This window comes from Larus michahellis, chromosome Z (assembly GCF_964199755.1).
Source record: "Larus michahellis chromosome Z, bLarMic1.1, whole genome shotgun sequence".
Taxonomy (NCBI): Eukaryota; Metazoa; Chordata; class Aves; order Charadriiformes; family Laridae; genus Larus; species Larus michahellis.
In genome coordinates, this window is record NC_133930.1 from 39,204,831 (window position 1) to 39,225,733 (window position 20,903).

Here is a 20,903-nt window from a genome sequence, read left to right on the forward strand (position 1 = left end):
GTGGCCTGGCCACTGCCTCCCACAGCACTACTGAAGGCTCTTCCCTTGGCCCGGTGGGATGGGCACCCTCTTGGCTGTGCTGATCCTGAGCTGACTCCCAGCACCCGCAACCCAGCACAATGATGTGCTAAATTTGAAGAGTTTGTGAGTGTTCCCTCTAAAGCTACCTAGCAGTCTGTTCCCCTTCCTCCTCATTTTATTAATTGCTACACTTGGGTTTCAAGGGCAGACTGCGTTTCATGATCAGAGGCAGATCAGCCATACTTCCTCCTTCTGGAGGTACTTGTGTGTTGCAGCATGTCCAAGTCAGCAGAAAGCAGGACAGCAGGCCAATCTGCTAGATGCAAATGCTTCTGTTTCAGGAAGTGGTATTTCTTTACTGGGCATCATGTTCCGGGCCAATCTGAGATGTTAGTGATACAAAGCGTGGAGCTGTGCTGGACGTGCTCTGGAAAATGTGTTTGGCTGGTTTGGTGAGGAAATGCTTGCAGAAAACTGCTTCCTGCAGGCTGGCAAAATCCCTCATCTTGTGCAAGCCACTCTCACTTTGAACTTCAGAGTTTAATCTGAATGTTTCAACCACTTTCTAATTATGTAGGTGCCAGTTATTGCTCTACTATTAAGCCTGCCAGTTTCCAGGTAGTTCCTTTCCAAAAAAACCCAAAAAACCCCAACCCACCAAACACCAAGATATAGGGTATTGATATTAAGTTTTAGGCATGTCTTATTCCTGGACCATTTCTTCCACAGGCCCATGTGCGGAAGCAGAGCTAATAGCCACCAGAGCTCAATGAAGTGTGTAAGCCACATTGACTCTTCCCTCCTTTTTCTCTCAAAGTTTGGCTGAACAAAGATATATCTTAATATATTCGCTGAAGTAGTATCACACATGTCAAAATATGAAGGCAGTAACTCAAGTTTAGTTTTTTAACATTTTGACCTTGCAATACCAGAAGATTTATGGTAATTTCCTGCAGTGAGGGACGTGGCCATGGCAGGGGAATAGAGCTACTAAAGCATGCTCATTCGTCATCTTTTCCCTTCTGAAATCTGCTCCTGCTTTCTCCAGCACATAGTTTCGCAATGACTTTTTTTTGTGTGGTTCTGTGTTTTGGACAGTACCCAGATTTAGCTGCTGCAAAGAGCAGCGCGTTGCTGGGGCTGTGCAAACATGCTGGTTGCTAGGTGGGGTCTCCCGCGCAGTGCTATAAAAGCATCGCAAGCCCTCTGCTCTCTTACTCTTGACTGTGCCACCCTGAAAAGTACGATTCGTAAGGAAGAAGGTAGGTTTTTGTAGTTCTTTGCTGCTCTCTGTAGACCTGACAAACTTTAAGAATTATACACTGAATTTGTCAAGTGACCTGGTACAATTTTCTGTGGGTTGGATTTGCTGGCATGGGCAAAGATGGGTGTGGGCAGGAGAAATTCTTTCAGTTTTGAAAGGGGTTGGACAGTTACTGCTTTTATTTAATGCATGTAAAGAATTGGGGGAAAAAAAAGCTTAAAAGATTAAAAGTAAACTTACTTGGGAGTTGACTGTCTCCTATGCTTTCTCTGCCTTTGTAGTAGGCTGCTGTAGAAATCTGCAGTAAAATTGGAGTTGCTGGAAAACTAATGTGCATTGTATAGAAACTTAAAAAAAGAAACAGCTGTTTTTACTTCAACAGTTTGCTGCTTCGGGACGGTAGAGGGATCTTTGGTCATGAAGTGATGAAAGTAAGGCAAAGCAGCCTTTTAGAAATATAAAAGCCAAACCCTGGTTTTGTGGCTAAGAACTTAGGCAAAACCAGATAAATAAGGGCTGTATCATTTGGGGTTTGTTCTCCTAAAACTTTTGACTGAATTTTCCAAGGATGAGATGTTTTTTCTCTCTGATGTTTTCATTCATGTTTAGTAGACTTTCTCACTGTAAAATAAATTATTGTGTTAGATTTACTGCCTGTTTTTCTGATAGGGTGTAATGACCTTAATTTACATCAAGAGCCTGGTAACTAGCATTGGACAGTAATCAGAGATGATATAACTGATACACTTCATTATACGAGTAAATAAGCATGGAGAAATGGTGGTGTTTGATGAGACTGTGGTGCAAAACTCTAGTTTGTGTCTTTAAATATTTTCAACAAGTATTAAATATTTTCTCAAAACTTTTAAAAAATTGCATATGTCTAGTTCAAAGGTGCTTCTTCTGGGGGCTGGGAGCCAGACAGAAAGCAACATTGCAGTAAATCTTGTGAAGCAACAATTAGGGCTTTCAGTCTGGATCTCTGTTTGGTTTTCCATTGCAGTTGCAATGCTGAACTTTCCAATTAGGAATGATAAAATGCATTCCAATCACAATATTTTTTCAAACTGAGAAATTTTAAGTTCTTGATCCGCTTTGCTTTTAAATGGGATGTTTACAGATTCCAGCCTGGGAAGTGGGACACATGGCCTGGACAATATTTTATTAAACAGAATAACTCTCAAATAGGTATTTGGTATGGCGTAACCACAAAAAAGTGTCACACTTTCCTGTGGTACCTTCTGTTCCCACCACTCTGTAGACTTTATTTTTTCATCTCCCTGTTCATAGACTTTGTCCTGAGCTCGAAAGTAAAGGAAAATATGTCAGAAAGCCATCAGTTCTTCCAGTCCTTTTCATACTAAATTAAAATAATTTTGACTGAGTTTATCCCTCCTGGATCTAGGTATTATTTACATGAGCTGTTTGCATTTTAGAGTGGCATGAGTCAAAGCATCGGGAAAGACCTCTATTCTGTCAGGGGGCTGGCTATCTTCCTAGATTACAGTCTTCTTTTTTCTTAGTAGCCATAGTTTCTTATAAAGGAGGTAAACAGTTTTCTATGTAAGCTGTTTTTTTAACTTTCTGGGCCAATTCAAGCAGAGTTAAGTCTTTAGCCCCTCTCAAGAGCCATTGCCTACTTTGACTTCTGTTAAAATTACTTTACTTATTCACTAGATGGAAATAGATGGATCTGCATGTCAAATTGTCTTTATTTTAAAAGGAGGAAAAAATATATGTAGTTTTTAAGGCACAGAATTCTTTTGCTGTATCTCCAATTTAAATTAGGATAGACACAAAGGTTTAGAGGCTCAATAAAAAAAGTATCAGTGTACGCTAGCAGTCTTCTGCTCTAGTCATGCCCAAGAGCAGTAAAACCTCTAGAGCTGGGTGTGAGGGGTGGGGGTGGGGACAGGCAGAAGAAACTGAGATGTTAGCAGTTCTCAGAGGAGCCAGCTCTACCAGCTTTATTCCTGAGAAGTCTTACTTTTATCAACCAAAACGCAGTTTTGGTCCCACCTCTTCTCAGATCTGGCGCTGAATCTTGTTGCTTAGTTTTAAATGGTTACACACTCCATGAATCTGTTAGTCGACGGACGTATCTGTACATGTCACTGTTGGTGACTCAGTGCATCTAGTATGGAGACTTCAAAATGTTTTTATCCTGCTGCATATGGCCTTTGTTTGTGCTGCTATAAAATGCAGCAGAACTTTAGATACTATGGCACTTCATCTGGCCTCATGGACTTCTTCTGTCAATACAATAAGGATGCAGGAGTCACTATAACAGCTTGATAAAATACTGGTTTTAATAGCAGTCTGATCCTCAGTAAATGATGTGTGCATAAAAGTTGATCCTTACAACTTACAACATAATATTCTGACCATTATTTACCTAGATGAGGCCTATATTAAGTAACATATAAATAAAAATCAGTTTCACTTTTTCAAGCAGCACAGGCAGAGCTGAATTTTGTGCCCTCAGGGCCAAGGGAAGGGCACAAAAGCAAAGGTTTTCTGAGGAAGAGGGAGTATAGGTGACTCCTGCCTTGGAGAGGGGTGGGAAGGGTGGAGCTGGGCTGGAGGAGGGCTTTGGAAGGTAACTGCCACTTTGTTGGCAGCTGAACATGGAAGTTTCACAGTTTTGCTATAAGGAAAAGAAACACCTGGGCTGCAGCTACACCGCGTGTTCCTAGATGTGCGTCACTTTTAAATGACTACTCTGTGCCTTTTCAATGGGACACAGGGCTTAAGCAAGGCAAATGAGTTTGCAGCATAAGCGACATAATTTTTTATACTCTTGTATATGATCAACATTATATGATCTGTACCCCCCAAGACTGTGGATAGCATCTTGTCTCTTCACACTAGATTCAAAGACACTCCAGTTTACCCAGTAACATTATCTTTATTGTTTATATAGTTTATATGTATGCTTTAAAACTCGCATAGGAATAACATAACAACATAGGTTGTTATGAAGCAACCTATTCATTATTTTTGCATGCGTAATGTCAAACCACATCACCATTGGTCTTTTTTCCCATTCTGCGTGGTATCCTATATAAAAGCTGGACTGATTTTCGTTTTGAGCGGTAAAAAGCAAAAATCACTTTTTTCCCCTTCTTAAATGGGCAATGCTCTATTCTTTTGTAGCAATTGGAGGGAATACGTAAGAAATGAGGAACAGCGTAGGTGAAACAGTCAGATTGTATTTGTCTTCCTCAGAAAGAGGCAAGTTGAAGAAATTACTTGAGAATGTATTTGACAAGATAATATCCTTTGTCTTAACATAATACACAATAGCTCCAACCCCAGTAAATGATCAGACGAGAGTACTTATTTACCACTGAATTTGAACAAAATCAAATATTCGATAAGCTAAATGGGCATAGCTGATACATTAACTGATAGGGACATACGGACTCTAATTTGTTTCTGGTAACTTCCCTTTCTAAGTTAATGCTAATGCTTAGGTATTGCCATAGTAAATAAACAAATAGTCCAACTAAGTTAGTGATCTATTTCTAATCGAAAACATCTGCAAGTAGCTAAGGGTATAGGGCTGAACAAGCAATTGTAGAGGATTGCGTCACCTGCCAAACACAAACAAAAGTAACCTGCTTCCAATAGCACAGGCCACCTGCTGCTTGGGAAACTAACCCCAGGAGGTCATAGTTCAAGAGAAAGGTTTTTGAAAATGGGAAACTTTGAGTTGCATTGGTGCTGAAAATTATGAAAAATGGTTTGTAACTAGATGCGTCTCTTCCCAGAAACTCTGTCAACATGGCTATGGTATCAGAATTTCTGAAGCAAGCATGGTTCATGGAAAATCAGGAGCAGGAATGTATTGTAAGTATCATCTCATTTGAGAGCATCATGCTTATTTTCAAGTACTTTTATAAGTGATTTAAAGGCATAGGCCACCAAACGTCTCTCATATATTCGAAGGGAAGAAAACCAATGAAAACTCTAGCTGATTAGAACTGGAACATATTTTAATTGCAGCAATAATTTAATATAATCTAATAACCTAGTAAGTCTGGTATCAGATGAAAAATTACTCTCATTTGCATGTATCAGTCTGGTTATAAATTCCTGGTTACTGCAATGAAATTGTAATTCTCAGCGGCCAATCACAGATTTACTCAAGTCATCCCCTTTCAAGTTGGAATCTGATGCACCGGTGTGTGAATGTGTATGAGCATGTTCAGATGACGCACATGAGATAAACAGGGACTTTTAGGTTGAGGTACAGGAAGCCATGAGTTGGAGCTCAGGAATGTAAAGGAGGAACTAAAGTCACTAGTGTATGTCCTATTTTTTGTATCATGTGTCATGGAAGGAGTGGAAGCTTACGGTGGAAGTAGTTACAGTATGTACTAAAACATCGCAGATGATCAGTACTGATACTGATTAGAAGGGAGGCTTGTGGTGCTGAGAAGTCAAAAGTTATTGCACTAGGATGACATGGAGAGTCTTTGTGATAATGGAGTTGATTAAGATACTGAAATGACTGTCAGCAAAGGTAAAGCGGCACACTGTGAAGTCACAGGAGATCATGAAAGAACTTTCATCTTGAAAAAAATTGCACACAGGGGGAAATGTCAGTAAAGTTTTCTGCTCTAGACCTTTGTGGATTTTGTGAGTTTGACTCCGCAACATTTTGGGCATAAACCTTTGACTCCACCATCCTATCCCCCTTGCATTCCCAGCATCCTGAGTCATTCTGGTTGTGTTGGTTACAGACAGTTTTGTATTGCTACTAGATGTTTCTCATGGAAACCAGTATACAAAGACTAACCTAGTATGCCCAGGAAAAAGGCATCAAACCAGTCTCATTCCTTTGTTGGCTTATCACAGAAGTCATTGTGCTTATCACAGAAGTATGCAAGACATTGCTTTAAGTATGCAGTCCTTCTGCTCTCATAATACTCCTAGTGAGAGAAATGGGTGGTGAATTGAATATTTAATTATCAGATGTTAGAAGTGTACAAAATTCTATACAGAATGCTGTATATAAAACATGTATCTGTAAGACCTTGCCATTTGCCTTGTGCTATTTAACTTTAGTGGCATGGGATTGGAAAAAAATAAAATAATGAATTGTTGAAAAAGGGAAAAACAGCATGGATGATTCTGAAAGAGTTTAGCTAAACTATTGTGTTGGGGTTTTTTAATAAAAAATCTCACCATATATCTTACCAAGGAGAATTTTATGTATTTCATCCAAGCATCTTGGGGCATTTTATAGCTTCTGTAAAAAATGGAAACAAGTATGGCATCAGTTAGATAGCGCTGTTGGATACTAGGCCCTTCCAGTAACTTGATTTGTCATGTTGCTGACCTAGGGCAAGCCATGTAATCTGCCACGTAGTGGAATTCATCATCCCTAATTATTCCCAGAGCACTTTAGACATTGACTAGGGAGTGCCTGTCTAGGAGTGGATTCACCTAAGGCAGACAGTGGATAATGCCTGTGAAGAACATGTGGCTTAAGTCTCAAATTTCAAAGAAGTTGGGTAACAGTTCTCCACTTCCTTGTAGGATTGGACTTGAACTCTTCTCCAAGATCTTGCATGCAAGAAGTGCTTGTAGCCTTACATATGCGGCAGCTGAGAAGTCACTTAATGTGATGCACAGTCAGTTGGCATAAGATAAGCAAGGAAATCAGTAGCAGTTCACTGTCAGTGCCTGTAGGATTTAATTGTGGTTTTAGAGCCTTTAACTTTGGACATAATTGCCTAACATGACAGTTAATTTTCCTGTGGAATCCAACTGATTCTGAGAAATAGGTCTTCAATATATGAAGTACTTTCTGTTTAATGTAAGAGGTGTGAAAGGAATAGATCCAATGCATATCCATTACTGAGTCTATTTAGTTCTCTGTAGGTACAAAGCTGTGTATATTCCTTGATAGTCCTGTAATAGGCAATCCCAAATACTTAGTTTATCAAGACATCTAAAACCACTTCATTATAAAAATATTCTTTGGAATGAGGAATTTTATTTATTTATTTTTTTTCCCTCTGCAGAAAAGCTCAAAAGGTGGCCCTGGAGTACAGACATACCCTAATTTTGATCCATCAGCTGATGTTGTTGCTTTGGACAGAGCTATTACTGTAAAGGGTAAAAGGAGCAAATATTTAATCTGCTACATTAGGACTCTTCCTTAGGAAATGTTGATAATAGCACTGAATAAAATGCCAGACGTAGAGGCAGTGGCAAGCAGGAGAGGTAGCTCTGCATTTTCAATGTTTGTCAGTACATCAAATTATGCCACTTGGTAAAGAATCTCAACTCGGATATCCCGATGTTGTATTACAATTTCAGACCTTAATACTACATTAAAGTTCTTGAATATGTTGAAGGAAGGGTTGTAAAAATTAAATTTCTAAAAAACAAAAAATATTTTATCATACTAATATTTTTTAATTCGATTTCCATAAAATCCCTGCAAGAGAGAGTGAATATGCTGATAATGTAGTGTATGCATCTATTGTGCTTCTCTCTTTTAATGAAATTCACATTTGGCACCTTGCCTGTGCTTTGAAACCTTTTTCAATTTGGCTTACTGGGATTAAATGAGTGTGCCATCTAATTCTATTTTATTTTTCCTAAGTTTTTCTGTAGTGCAAATTCTGCAGTTAGAACACTTTAAGACTTTCTATATGAAATTGTAGAAACATAGGTTTCTGCATTCTGTGGGAATCTATTAATTTGGTTTCTTCACTACATCAGTAGTTGTAAGTCAGTAGATGATTACACTTTTTCCTTTGGTTAAACTTCAGTTTTCAAGAAATCAAAATATGACATAAAGCAAATAATAAAATGTAAAAATTATTATTTGGCTAAATGACGCTCTAGAATCAGCTATATTTCTAATATATTAGACATGTTTTTTGGTGACTCATAGGTGTGGATGAAGCCACCATCATTGCCATCTTGACTAAAAGAACAAATGCTCAGCGTCAGCAGATCAAAGCAGCCTATCAGCAAGCTAAAGGAAAGGTAAAGTATATTCAAGTCAAACTTCAGTTTACACCCAGAGTATCAATGTTGCTCCCGGCTCAGGTGGCACAGATAGCTCTAGCTTCATAACACAAAAAGTTACAGTCTCCTGCCTTCTGTAGCTGGTGAAAACCATAACAAAATGATGATACCCTGCAACTATATTGCCATTGCTGAACCTTTGAATATGGCAGCCACTATTTTGAAGTAAAAAGACAAATTTTGAAGTTCTGATTTTCCATCTTTTTGAATGCCTTTAGACATCCTTTAAATCACTAAATTGCTGGGAATGCAAGAGTTTTCACTACCACCTGGGAGACAGCCTGCTGAGAGAAAGGGAAAGATGGAGAAGGCGACTTGGAGTCATTTCTCTGAATATTCAATCCCAGATAGAATACTAAATAGGATAGAAGGTTGTAGGACCATAATGCTGGTACACAAGTATTTCAACATTGGTATGGGGATCGGTGTACAGGGGCCAGTGTTCTACCTCTGAACGGTAAAACTGCTACTCCCTGGAACTAAGTAACTTAGAAATTACTGCATGTTTCTGGAAAAGGTTTTAATTGCTCTTACTTTTCTCTATTAAAAATTTTATCCAGTTGAACCTGTAACTTGAAATTGAATTGAAATTACAATTTTACAGTTGCCATACAGAGTTACTGAGCATTTGCTCCTTGGAAAGTGATTCCTTTGATTTTTTTGCTTTGAAACTCTAGGTGTTAACTCTTAAAGACCAACTTAGAAAATAAGTCTAATATCTCATTTTAGCCTAGATTTCCTGTTTTCGTTCAGGAAACCTCACTTGTGGTTTTCACATCCCTCCCCACCCTCAGAGGAACTTCAGCCTTGCAATTATATTTTTTAAGGACCTAAATTAAAATACAGTTTCAAAGACACAGAGAGACAAATGCCTTTAGATTATTAGATACCCTAGTTCCTGGCATACCATCAAAAGCAGAACAGAACTAACTATGGACATAGTGCTTGCTTCTGAAATAATCTCCTTGGTTTATGTATCCTGACAAAGCAGGTTGACCTTCTGACTCTTACAGCCACAGACTTGACACGGACTTGGTGGAGACACTGGCTGTAACTTTTAGTGTAACAAAATAGACTACTGAGCATTTCCAGATAGGAGGTAGAATAAATCCGATATTTTTTTTTTTTTAAACTTAAATTTAGGTAAAATTAGGATATAACCTAAATCTTAACTTCAGGACTTGCAGTTTTGTGCAGGACAATATGACAGTATGCCCACAGTTTCCACTGCAAGTTCTGTATCCTTTATGCAATAAATGGATGAATTAAAATATTATCCAGATAAGAAACTCAGTCATAACTATGACAGCAATAGAGTAGTACCTTCTTGTAAAATACAAGAAGCCTATTTTGAGCCTTCTTTTGATGCTGTAGATGTGTGAATAAGGTGGAACTATGTTGTGTGACAACACTCCTGAATACTTACTGAAAAACCCTGACACTTTGATTAACGTAAAGGTGACAAGTTACAATTTTCAACTAGAGCTTCATAATTCTTTCTAGTAGCTAAAGGAATGATGTAGACTAAGATTAATGAGAGATCAGACTTAATTTTTGGACTGTCGCTGAACAACAGCTTCTTAATATTCTTTAGCTTAGTGTGTTTCTTATTCTTCATGTCACAGAGTCTGGAAGAAGCCTTGAAAAAAGTTCTGAAAAGCCACCTGGAAGATGTTGTTGTGGCTCTGCTCAAAACTCCAGCTCAGTTTGATGCTGAAGAATTGAGAGCCTCTATGAAGGTAAGGCAAAAGATTTTGAGAAAAAAACTTTCCTAATGACCACGAATAATTCTCAGGGCCTGTAAGTGACACTGGACTTGGATTTCAAAGCTTGTGTCTACATTTTAACCCCATTTTGTAAAATAAATCTATACTGGTAATATCAGGTAATTACTGGTATACTGGTAAAGAACAAGACCCAGCAGACTCCACTGAATTTCAAGGTTGGAGGAGATTGGCTGCAAATGGTATTCTTTTGTGAGAATGAACTCTTTCTGCCTTCTGAAAACTGTTTGCTGAGGTAGTGGTAGAACACTATAGTGTGTTTACATACATGTTTGTGTAAGAGAAAACGAAAAGTGAAGGGGGTATTTTTCTTCATAAATTTTACATTCCTATCTTTTACGTGCACTGGTTGATCTCTTTAACTCTTCCTTTGCGTACCAGCCATAGTAGACGTGGTAAAAATTTAATTCCAAAAGAGCAGAAATAACAATATTGCATGGAAGCACAATGTTCATTTTCCTTTCTTGTTCCACATGGGGCTTTCAAAACCAAGTCCATGATTTTCATCTCATTTATGGTCTAAATTTTAAGTTTGTTGTATCAAGTAACATGTCTAAAAATTCAACCGTTTTTATCAGGGGCTTGGAACTGATGAAGATACCTTAATTGAGATTTTGGCCTCAAGAAACAACAGAGAGATCAGAGAAGCCAGCAGATACTACAAAGAAGGTAATTCAGAGCAAGAAAGAAATATTAGTGATGTAAGTCTACAGTAGACACATTACAGTCACAGCTCCACTTCTCAGCTTCTTAAAGCTGAGATGACATTGTAGGATGCATGTGAAACTTCACATAAGATTGAAGGATTTGCAGGGGAGGAGATCATACTGACTTTTTCTGACTATGTAGATCCCAAAACAGAAGGAAGAGGCACGTCATCACTGCCAGAACTGCAGATGTCTCATGGATTTAGGTGCTTTCTAGGATACAAGCAAAACCCAGTTGCTTTAATTCTCTTGTAACTAAGCCTTGGCTGACCTCTTAAGATCTCACTAGGCTTGAAAAAAAAAAAAAGATTATTGAGTTAGCAACAGATAACATTACCAGTATGAACAACCAGTGAACTAAAGATGGACAATGTTTGAAGAGGTGACTAAAATGTATTGCAGTATCTCTCCTATATGTAGTTTACTGCAGTCAATCAGTGTTGACTAATTAAATCATGTTTTCTGAGATTATAAGCTAAATTTTAAAAGAGATTTCCGTTGAAATAGTCTCAGTTAGAAGCTCAAATTAATAGTTTGATTTTTCAGAAGAGTTTTGTGATTGAGTTCAGTGCTGATAACAATCAGAAATAAGAATGAAAGACAAATGGCTCAGAAAAAGTTTCAAGCTTTTGGTTTTTTTGTACTTTACAAGCAAGAGCCCAAGATAATGCCAGCCACGAGACCTTAGTGAAGGATGTTTTTAGCAGATTTTGGGTTTAGCCACCAATTTCACAACACGTCTCAGGGACTAGAGGACATGTTACAAATATACGCCTTCTCTCAAAGCTAAATGAGGGAAAGTATTTCTAGTGGGCATACTTAAGTGGGAAATTAAGAAAAGACTGAAAAAATCACAGAGGGGACCTTTAAAGATTATCTAGTCAACATAGTTGATAACTTTAAAACAAACTATGAATCATTTTTCTTTTGATTTCAGTGCTAAAGAGAGATCTGACACAAGACATTGTCTCTGACACATCTGGAGACTTTCAGAAGGCTTTAGTTGCCTTAGCAAAGGTATGCTGTACTTAAGTATTTTGAGTTACATTACCCATAATAAAAAATTAACATTGTCAAGACTATTTTAGAGAAAGACATGCAATAAATAAGAATTTAGGGAATATTTATTTCCTTGCATTGTTTTCTGTTTACATATCTCTCAGACCATCTGAAATCGTTCTTAAACAAGCTATGAGATTTTATCTCAAATGCATTTTAAAAACTGGTAATGTTTATTATTGTTTATCGGTTATGTTTTTTAAAACTTTTTTGTGTGATGACTGTCTGTAAGCACTTGAAAAAATAGCAGCAATAATGTCTTGGCAATTGACTAGAAATTGAAAAAGAAAAAATGCTTACAATTAGAGAAATAAACCTTTTGGCTTGCTGTTAAGATATGTTTCTAATAATTAGATGGTGGGACAGGGGCAGGGAGCTAACAAGTGGACAATGTGTTTTGTGAATTTATTTTCAAAAGGAGGTGAGTTTAAATACTGGAGCTGCCCAATAAAAAGACCCTTTAAAAATGCATGAATACTTGATTCCATGATTGTTGAGTACATGTATATGAAGCCTGTACATGCACACGAGATTATTTTTTGATACATCTGTGTGCATCATTTTGATTTTCAGCTTTTGGTTTCAAACCAAATTGAAAGGAATCTATTGAATGGTCATCATGGAGCAAATCACAGCTTCCAAACTGGCAACTTCACATTAAGAAAGAGTATTTCCTGTGGACTTCAGAAATACGTGATCACTTCAGAAAAGTGATCTCCAATTTATTAGCAAATACAATGGCTTTATTCAAGGAATGATTGGCATAACTCTATCTATTTGTAATTATGTATTAAGTTATGTATGAGAATGCTAGGGTGGAACTCTAAAATGATGAGTTTTGATTGAACTGAATGATTGTGAGTGCCAGTGAAATTCTGTTTATTTATGTAGGCTGACCGATGTGAAGATTCCCATGTGAATGATGAGCTTGCTGACAATGATGCCAGGGTGAGATCATACTTCATCTGACTTACTTTAAAACAAAACAAAACAAAACTTTTAAAACTTTTAAAACTGTAAACTTACGGAGTTTACAAACTCTAGCTGTAAATGTTCTGCCTGAATCTTATGCACGGCAGACCTAACAGAGATTTGTATGTTATATAGCAATCTTTTCTGAGGGGATACTATTTTAAAAAGTTCATGTAAGCTTCTGTATCTGAAGGAATTTAAATCTTCACCCTAATATTTAGCTTCAGAAACATTTTTGCAAGACTTCTTTGCGTTCATGTAAAGTGTGCAGACCATTTGAAGTAGATGTCAACAATTGGAGAAATTAGACACATTCTTCTGTTTATAACATAGTTCTTGAATTGAGGGACAAGGGTGTGCTCAAGTATGCGCAGAACCAGCTCCCATACCTTCACCAGTGTGAACTCTGCAGTATGTTAGCTATAGCTATTGCTTTACAATGATGAAGCTTTCAAGATTATTGGGTAAACCTCTCAGTCATTTTCTGACTAATTCTGAAATAAGCAACTTATCTTTCCTTTATTTCTTCCACCATTAGTGTGACCATTCTTGTTAAAATCTTGCTAAATCTTGGCAGTCTTTCCTGAGTTTTCACCTATAAATTCTTACATCACTGATACCATTTAAATGTAGATTGTTTTTAAACCATTTTTTTAAAAAATCCAACCAAGAAAACACCATTGAGCAATACTGCTTCTATTCCTGCTACATAAGGAGTTTAGTTTTTTCATCAGCCCTAGATATGAAAGGTCAGTAAATTAATACTCTGCCTAAGCTCAAAAGTTCAATACTGTTCCTCTTGGTATGGAGGGAGTTTTGTTAAATCCTCATTGCTGCTGTGTGGAGGTCTTTAATTATTACTTCTAGAGAGGTTTGAGGAGGTGAGGAAAGTGAAGGAGGCTGATTTAATTCTTACTTTCCATTAAAGTCATTTGTGGAAAGACTAGGAGTACTTGGTGCGAAGGCTGCTCCTTCACATTTGTCCAGTTAATATCAGAGATAATTTTGTTTGTCTGAAGAAAGCTTGCCTGTGTTAAGCTCCCACACAGCCTCTAAGCATATCATGATACGTGCATAATATCCTTGTTCAAGTATGTAATATAACCAGGAGAGCTAGATGTTGATCATAAAATGTCTAAAAATACGTTTTGTAGCTGCATAGTGTTCTCTAGGTACTATTATGACATAACTAAAATATGAAGTATTACTTGTAGAGCTAGAGTGCTTGAGGTTATGTAGAGTTCTGTTATGGATTGTTGTCAAAGGCTAGAGTTCATTAGTGACAAGCAGTGACCTACCTTTGGCTGGAAGCCTCAGAGATACAGCCTTTCTCTTTGAGTTTTACTATACTGATGTTAACTTCACTGCTTTCTTTTCTTTATGACAGGCCTTGTATGAAGCGGGAGAAAAAAGGAAAGGAACAGATATTAGTGTGTTTGTTACTGTTCTTACTGCAAGAAGCTATCCACATCTCCGAAGGGGTAGGTTGGATGAAGCTGTGTTTCAAAGGAATTGTATTTTGAACATGGTCTGCTCATGAACTCAGAGAAAATACAGATTATCAAGACGTGACTGTGACTGCTGCAAACGTTTTTTTAATTGGGCACATGCTTACTGACTAAGGGTGAAGTTGGCAGCTTGGCTGTTCTTTCCGTACTAGTGATGAGCAATATCATTTAGGTTGTTAACAAAGCTATTACCATGAAGCCTCACATGGCTAGTGATCACAAGGGATCTGTGTGACAGGGGTTCTGTATGCCCCCCAACATGGTCTTGCTCCTCAGCCAGTTTGCCCTGGGTAGAAGGATATCACCTAATGTCACGGGCTCCAGTGGAGTCATTGGAACACCTCTGTCCCTATCAATGGGAACATGAACACTACCATCATAACAAAGTCACGTTCCTTATGCTGACTCCACCAGTCCATGGACTAACACTGCTATTTACGCTGTGCTGACTGAAGAAAATGAGCAAGATGGTTTACAATCAGTAATCTCTGTGCATTGCTGCAGCAGCGAGGGCAGAATAAGGCAGAGGCAATGCAGGGAGGGTGACGTATCTTCATCACTGTCACTGAGGTTTTTTCCCTTATTTAGTCTTTCAGAAGTACACCAAATACAGCAAGCATGACATGAACAAGGTACTGGATTTGGAGCTGAAAGGTGATATTGAGAACTGCCTAACTGCCCTTGGTAAGTGGTTCTTCAGATTGTAACTGGGTATATATACAGACCATATGAAAACTTAATTCCGTTATGCTTGCTCTGACAGGAAGCCATTGGTGGGCTTACCTTGCTTGATTGAGAAACTTGCTAAATAGTACTTTGGAAAATCTAGTATGAACATAGTGATTTAATTCAGTTATTTAATGCCAGTTAAAGCTGATGAGTGAGTAGAAGTACCTCTCCTTATATGTAGAGTGGTCTTTTAAGGAGAACAGATGTATCGTCAGCGTAGGAAGATCTTTACAGGAAGTTTATATGCCAAAAAGAGCTGTCAGAGCAGGCACAATATGTATCAAAAATCCAATAGTTTTGAACCTGTCTTCAAAAAAAACAAAACCAAACCCCCCTTCTATTAATTTTATTTTTCAAAGACATGGATAATACATGATTATTAAAACTATAACTAATTTACTTTAGCACTTTTGTTCAAGAAAATATTCTTATAAGGTTTGTGATAAATGTGTATACTAAACCCCTTAACATTACTTGTCCTCATGAACAATAAGGTGAGGCCGTGACTCACTTAAATCACTCTTATCAGTGAATGAGGGCTGGAATCAGAAACCAGACACCCATCTTGTTCTCAGCTTTTGTGTCAAGGTCAAGCTCACTTTGCGTAAAAGAATGAGTCCCACCAGACCACTTTTAATATCAGAAGTGGAGGGCAAGTACTTAGTATAACTTGGTTTACAAAGCATCAGATCATAACCCCCAGCTCTGCTGTAGAAGACGCAAATGCTTTCACAATTTTCTTCTTGGGAACTACAACAACTTTCTTAATTTTGTGGCAGTAGACTAGGGGGCGCAGTCTTGTAACTATTCTCCCCTGATTGAATTGCTTTCTGAATAGGCAGAGGAAAGGAATTGCTACTTCTCCCACGTTTTGAAGAAAGGTAATAAAGAAGTAGATAAGTAGGATATGCTGGTAGGAACACTGCTATCAGCAGTGACTGCTTTTAAAATGTTTCCTTTCCAAACTTTTGCCTTTTGTTACTAGCTATGTGTATAACAGATGTGACCTTATCTTATTGTTTCATTACAGTGAAGTGTGCCACAAGCAAGCCAGCTTTCTTTGCTGAAAAACTCCACTTGGCCATGAAGGTAACATAAAGAAAGAACTTCTCTTTGTAAACATGGGGTGCTTTGCGAGATGAAAATTAACAAGTTAGCTAGAGGTCTGTAAGCCCTTTGTGTGATGGAAAAGGACTGCAGAAGGAAATTCACTGTATTTCTCTCTGTCCTTCTGTTCTTCCCTTTGAAACCTCTGAGTGCCTTTCCATTGGAGGAGCTCTTTGTTTGCTATAGTGTGTTCAGGAAGGCATCTGTCCATTCACATGGACATCTTTTACTCTAGACAGTGATAGAAAGCTAACTGGAACTTTTCTTATTTATGAAATTGCAAAAATATTAGGGAAAAGTAAGTAAGAAAGCAATTAGAGATCTGGACAAAAACCGTGTAGAAGCTTAATCTTTGACAAGACCTCTGTGGTCCTTGTGGCAAAGTTGTTGAGTGAGGCAGATGAAGATCCTGAAACAGTCTAATGTGCAGGTATTTTCATAACTCCTGTGACTTGGTTAGGAGCAGTATGTGAAAAATTGAGTGAATCATTACGAAAATACGGTTCATTGCACTCTTTAAAAAAAATACTAAAAAAAGGCAGTGAAGTCTACGTTGTCTCTGGTGTCTAGCAAACATGGTCAAGGACATGCCTCTTTTTAGGAAACAGCTAAAAGAAATGTGTAAAAAGGAAATCCAGGGGTGGAGGTAGCCTGTCAGAAGTGAATCACGCTCATAAGGAACAGAAGGGGGATGTGAGAGGACTCCCTTATGAGAGATGTTAAAGGAATAGGATGTGCGTCTTGTACACCCTCAAAGTGATGGATTAACACACAGAACTTTGATTTAAAATGTTTAAATGACATAAGTAGCCTCTTTTCTTTTTTCTTTTTTCTTTTTTTTCTTTTTTCCTTTTTCTTTTTTTCATTTTTCCTTTTTTTTCTTTTAACAGGGCTTTGGGACAAGGCACAAAGAGCTCATTAGAATCATGGTTTCACGCCATGAAGTGGATATGAATGAGATCAAAGGCTACTACAAGAACATGTATGGCATCTCTCTCCGCCAAGCCATTATGGTAGGTTTTTCAGTCAGGTAATGTATGAAATGCAAACAACGGAATGATTTTGGAAATTCAGCAAGTGTTTCGTAACTCTTCTGCTCCTCAGTCACCCGTTCGTCCTGAGTAACTCCTTGTAGCTGAGTAATTCATGTTTGCAATGATCCATATGCTGGTAGAATGAATTCATTTTCTGGGATCCATATGCTGGTAGAATGAATTCATTTTCTGGGACAACGTATTTGTCATGAAAGCTATAGCAATTTGTTAGTAGTGGTGCATGTCTCAGGATATCATCTTACAGTAGAAACCAAGAGTTGAATGGAAACGACAATATGCCTGAGTTCCTGTGCTTGGGCAAATGTAAGGTTCATTGGCAGGAGAGTGGAAATGATTACATTGACAGCTTTATGGGAGATATGTGATGCAACTGGCAATTTGTTTTTAACATTTGAGGTATTCCTGAAAATATCTTGTTAACTTGACATTTATTTGGCCTGCTTTCCAGGTAACTTAAATAAAAATAACTTTTTAAAGGGGACAGACCACCCAATGTATTTTCCAGAAAAGTTAAACTAGTGAGGGACTTGAACAAGGCTAAACTTGCTTTGTGGAGGCTAGTAGACTACACTAAAAAAAAAAAAAAGTCTTGATTGGAGTAGAAACATGCTCCCTACATCTATCAAAATGCCTTTTTGATTTTTATTGGTGTCTGCAACTTTTTCAGGTAGGTGCCAAATAGTACTTTTATTCTTCCATCATGAGTGTGTGTGATCTGTAATTTGGTATGTAGTTACATCACCTGATTTTCTTCCAAAGTAAGGATTGCATCTAAATGGCTTGAGGCGTAGTTTGGCTACACTGAATAATTCATATGTCTCTGCAAAGTAGATTCAAATATGAGAAAATACAGGGTGTAATAATTACACTGCATACGTAATGCATATTATTCATTTTTTCCAAGTTGAATATGCAATACTATTAGCCTGTGTTTGAGATAATCCTAGATATAATGTGTATAGTGTTTTAATATTACTGAACATGGGACATTGCTGGTCAAGGAAGGCATTTTCATTTTATATAGAGAAGAACAGCTTAAGCTCCTGGACAGATAGAAATCTTCTGTGCTTCTTTTCTTTCTTTATGCCATGAGGCCTACCAGGATTTTTATTGGCCTCTGCTCCACTCTGGAAATGAATGTGTTTATTTCTAGGTCATACAAATAATTTCAGTGAGGATACTTAGTTCAAGCTCAGTCTGTGGCTAACACATATGTGCTATCAAATGATTAATTTATGTGAAGGAATGATGTATGTACATGTATGTATGCATACTGAAATTTATTTCCCTTGAGACCATTATCCTAACAATTGTGGGTTTTTTTATTTTTAAATTGACAGGATGAACTCAAAGGGGATTATGAAAACATCCTGGTGGCTTTATGTGGAAGTGATAACTAAGTTTCATGTTTGTGCAATGCACTCAAGCACTGTTGCTGAAGGTCTTTATATTTACCTCAGCTGTCTTTATAATACAGGCTTTAAACAGTAAGGTTTCTCTGGAATGGTACTTAGTCCATATGTATTATGTCAAAAACCTGTAACCTGGAATGTATTTTTTCAGTATCTTTATTCTGAATGGCGTTCATATCTCTTGTTGCCATTATTTATCCAAAGTCAAAGAATGCCCCTAATTTTCTATTTGCTTGATTAATCATGAAAAAGGCAAAGTTTTTATCTATGCAAAGCAAATAAACTTTTAAAAAGAAAACTGATCTGTTTCAAACTTTGTATGTCCTTTGTTGCTTTTCTGCATTTAATTTCAAGTTATCTGCATATAGTGCATGAGAGAAAAAGCAGTAAATAACTTAATAATCAAAAAAGGATGTAGCAGTATCACACACCATAGCTGAGCCTGTACCTTTCCATTTCACTTCTGCTAGGGTTTATGAAAGCCAGATGTAAGAAAAATAACTGAAGATCACTTATTAAAAAAATGTAACAATATACAAAAGCTAACACTATCTCTGTCTTGTTCTTTTTCATTTAAATTCCAGAGCAAATAAACCTGTTACCTTTTTTACATAGGAAAAGAAAAAAAAATGAAAAAAATACCTCTCGCAGCCCATGTAGGACTTTTATCTTTTTCCTGATGAGTTGTTTAATTTTTTTATATCGTCTGCAAAGTGAAAAAACTACTGTCACTACCCCTATTTTGGACAGAGTTCATACCTGGCATTACTGTCCTGATTATGCCAGATGCTGTACAAATGAGCCCTCAGGTGCACTAGTGGAAGTAAGGATTACTTGTTGGTTCTCTGTTACATGCAAACACTGGTCTTTGTTATGGTGGCCTCCAATTACTCATTTGAACAACAGTATGATAAGCTATTGGGAAATCAAAGGTCTTCTTGGCTAATTCATGTTAAACATTGCAGGCCCTCTTTGCTTCATATTGGGATGATCTAGGATAACAGAACTAGGTGTCTGGAAAAGGTGAAGTCTTATTCTAGAAGAAACATTGGCATTGCTAGAGCTGGAGAGAAAATTCCCACGTGCCTTCCACAGGGCCAAGACTTGATGTACCCCAATTATATTCCAAGATCTATAGTGCCCACCCTACCATAATTTACTTTGTTGGTAGTCCTTATTGTCCCCACAGGATAAGATGAAGAGAAATTCCAACCAAATTAGTTTATGGGACATATACATGATAGTAGTCAATTAAAACAGAAAAACAAACAAACGAGCATACATATACACAAAGATCATGTGCTGAGGGATATGTTTGGTCAAATGACAAGCTTCAGAGAAAACAAAACCAAACCACATTGTATGTTTTTAGTGTGGCACTAGTGAAAAATGCATTAAGTGGCAGATACAATTCCCCAAGTTCATATAATGATGAGTTAGAAAGGTTCTTTGTGACAGTAAAAGTTGATTGGAAGGAAAGTCTAACTTGACTGAATATGAAATGAAGATGGTATCTTGATTCTTTACCAGAAGCCCCTTGAAGGGAATGATTAGTTGCAGCTGTGGTTTCCTTTTGAACTTGTGGTGATAATCACATATATTTTTATTATGGATATATAAGTACATATAAAAATATATAAGCACATAAAGCATATATGTTTTGCTAACCTCTTTGGCATGGGTAACAACCTATTAAAAGTGAAGAAACTTCAGTCAATGGATTTTGAGATACTACCTGTGTTGCTGGATGGACCCAAGGAGAAATAAAATAACCAAGAAAACCTGTACTCAGTGCATGGATCATAACTAATTAAATTGTAGCCAGTAGCTTATTAGGCCTAATCATGAAACTCTTGTTTCAACATTTCAGTCATTGTGAAATTGAGAATTGCAGTAGTTATGCAAAGGGAAAAAATTTGATTTCATCAGCATAGGAAAGAGTTGTTTTTCGAGAGGTATGCTCACCAGAGAAGCCAAAGGATGCAAAAAATACAATAAAAACTCTATAGCAGGATTTTAAAAAATAATTACAATTAAAGCTGAAGGAATGATCGAAAATTTAAATTTATTTGAAGTGGTCTTTTTCTTTTTAGAAGCATGAAATCATTTAGGTTGGAAAAGGCCTGTAAGATCATCAAGCCCATCCGTTAACTTAGCGCTGCCAAGTCCACCACTAAACCATGTCCCTAAGCACCGCATCTACAGATCTTTTAAATACTTCCAGGGATGATG

At 37.4% G+C, this 20,903-nt stretch overlaps 1 protein-coding gene across 1 annotated transcript; it reads left to right on the forward strand.

Moving 5' to 3' along the window:
- The first annotated feature begins 1,117 nt into the window (after positions 1 to 1,117).
- Positions 1,118 to 19,287, forward strand: ANXA1 (annexin A1). Its single transcript, XM_074569306.1, has 13 exons — positions 1,118 to 1,283; positions 5,059 to 5,137; positions 7,321 to 7,414; positions 8,202 to 8,296; positions 9,964 to 10,077; positions 10,701 to 10,791; positions 11,767 to 11,846; positions 12,780 to 12,836; positions 14,248 to 14,341; positions 14,957 to 15,052; positions 16,128 to 16,186; positions 17,095 to 17,217; positions 18,600 to 19,287. The coding sequence occupies exons 2-13, from the start codon at positions 5,072 to 5,074 to the stop codon at positions 18,657 to 18,659; spliced, it is 1,029 nt and encodes a 342-aa protein (XP_074425407.1). The 5' UTR covers positions 1,118 to 1,283; positions 5,059 to 5,071; the 3' UTR covers positions 18,660 to 19,287.
- The last annotated feature ends 1,616 nt before the right edge of the window (positions 19,288 to 20,903 follow it).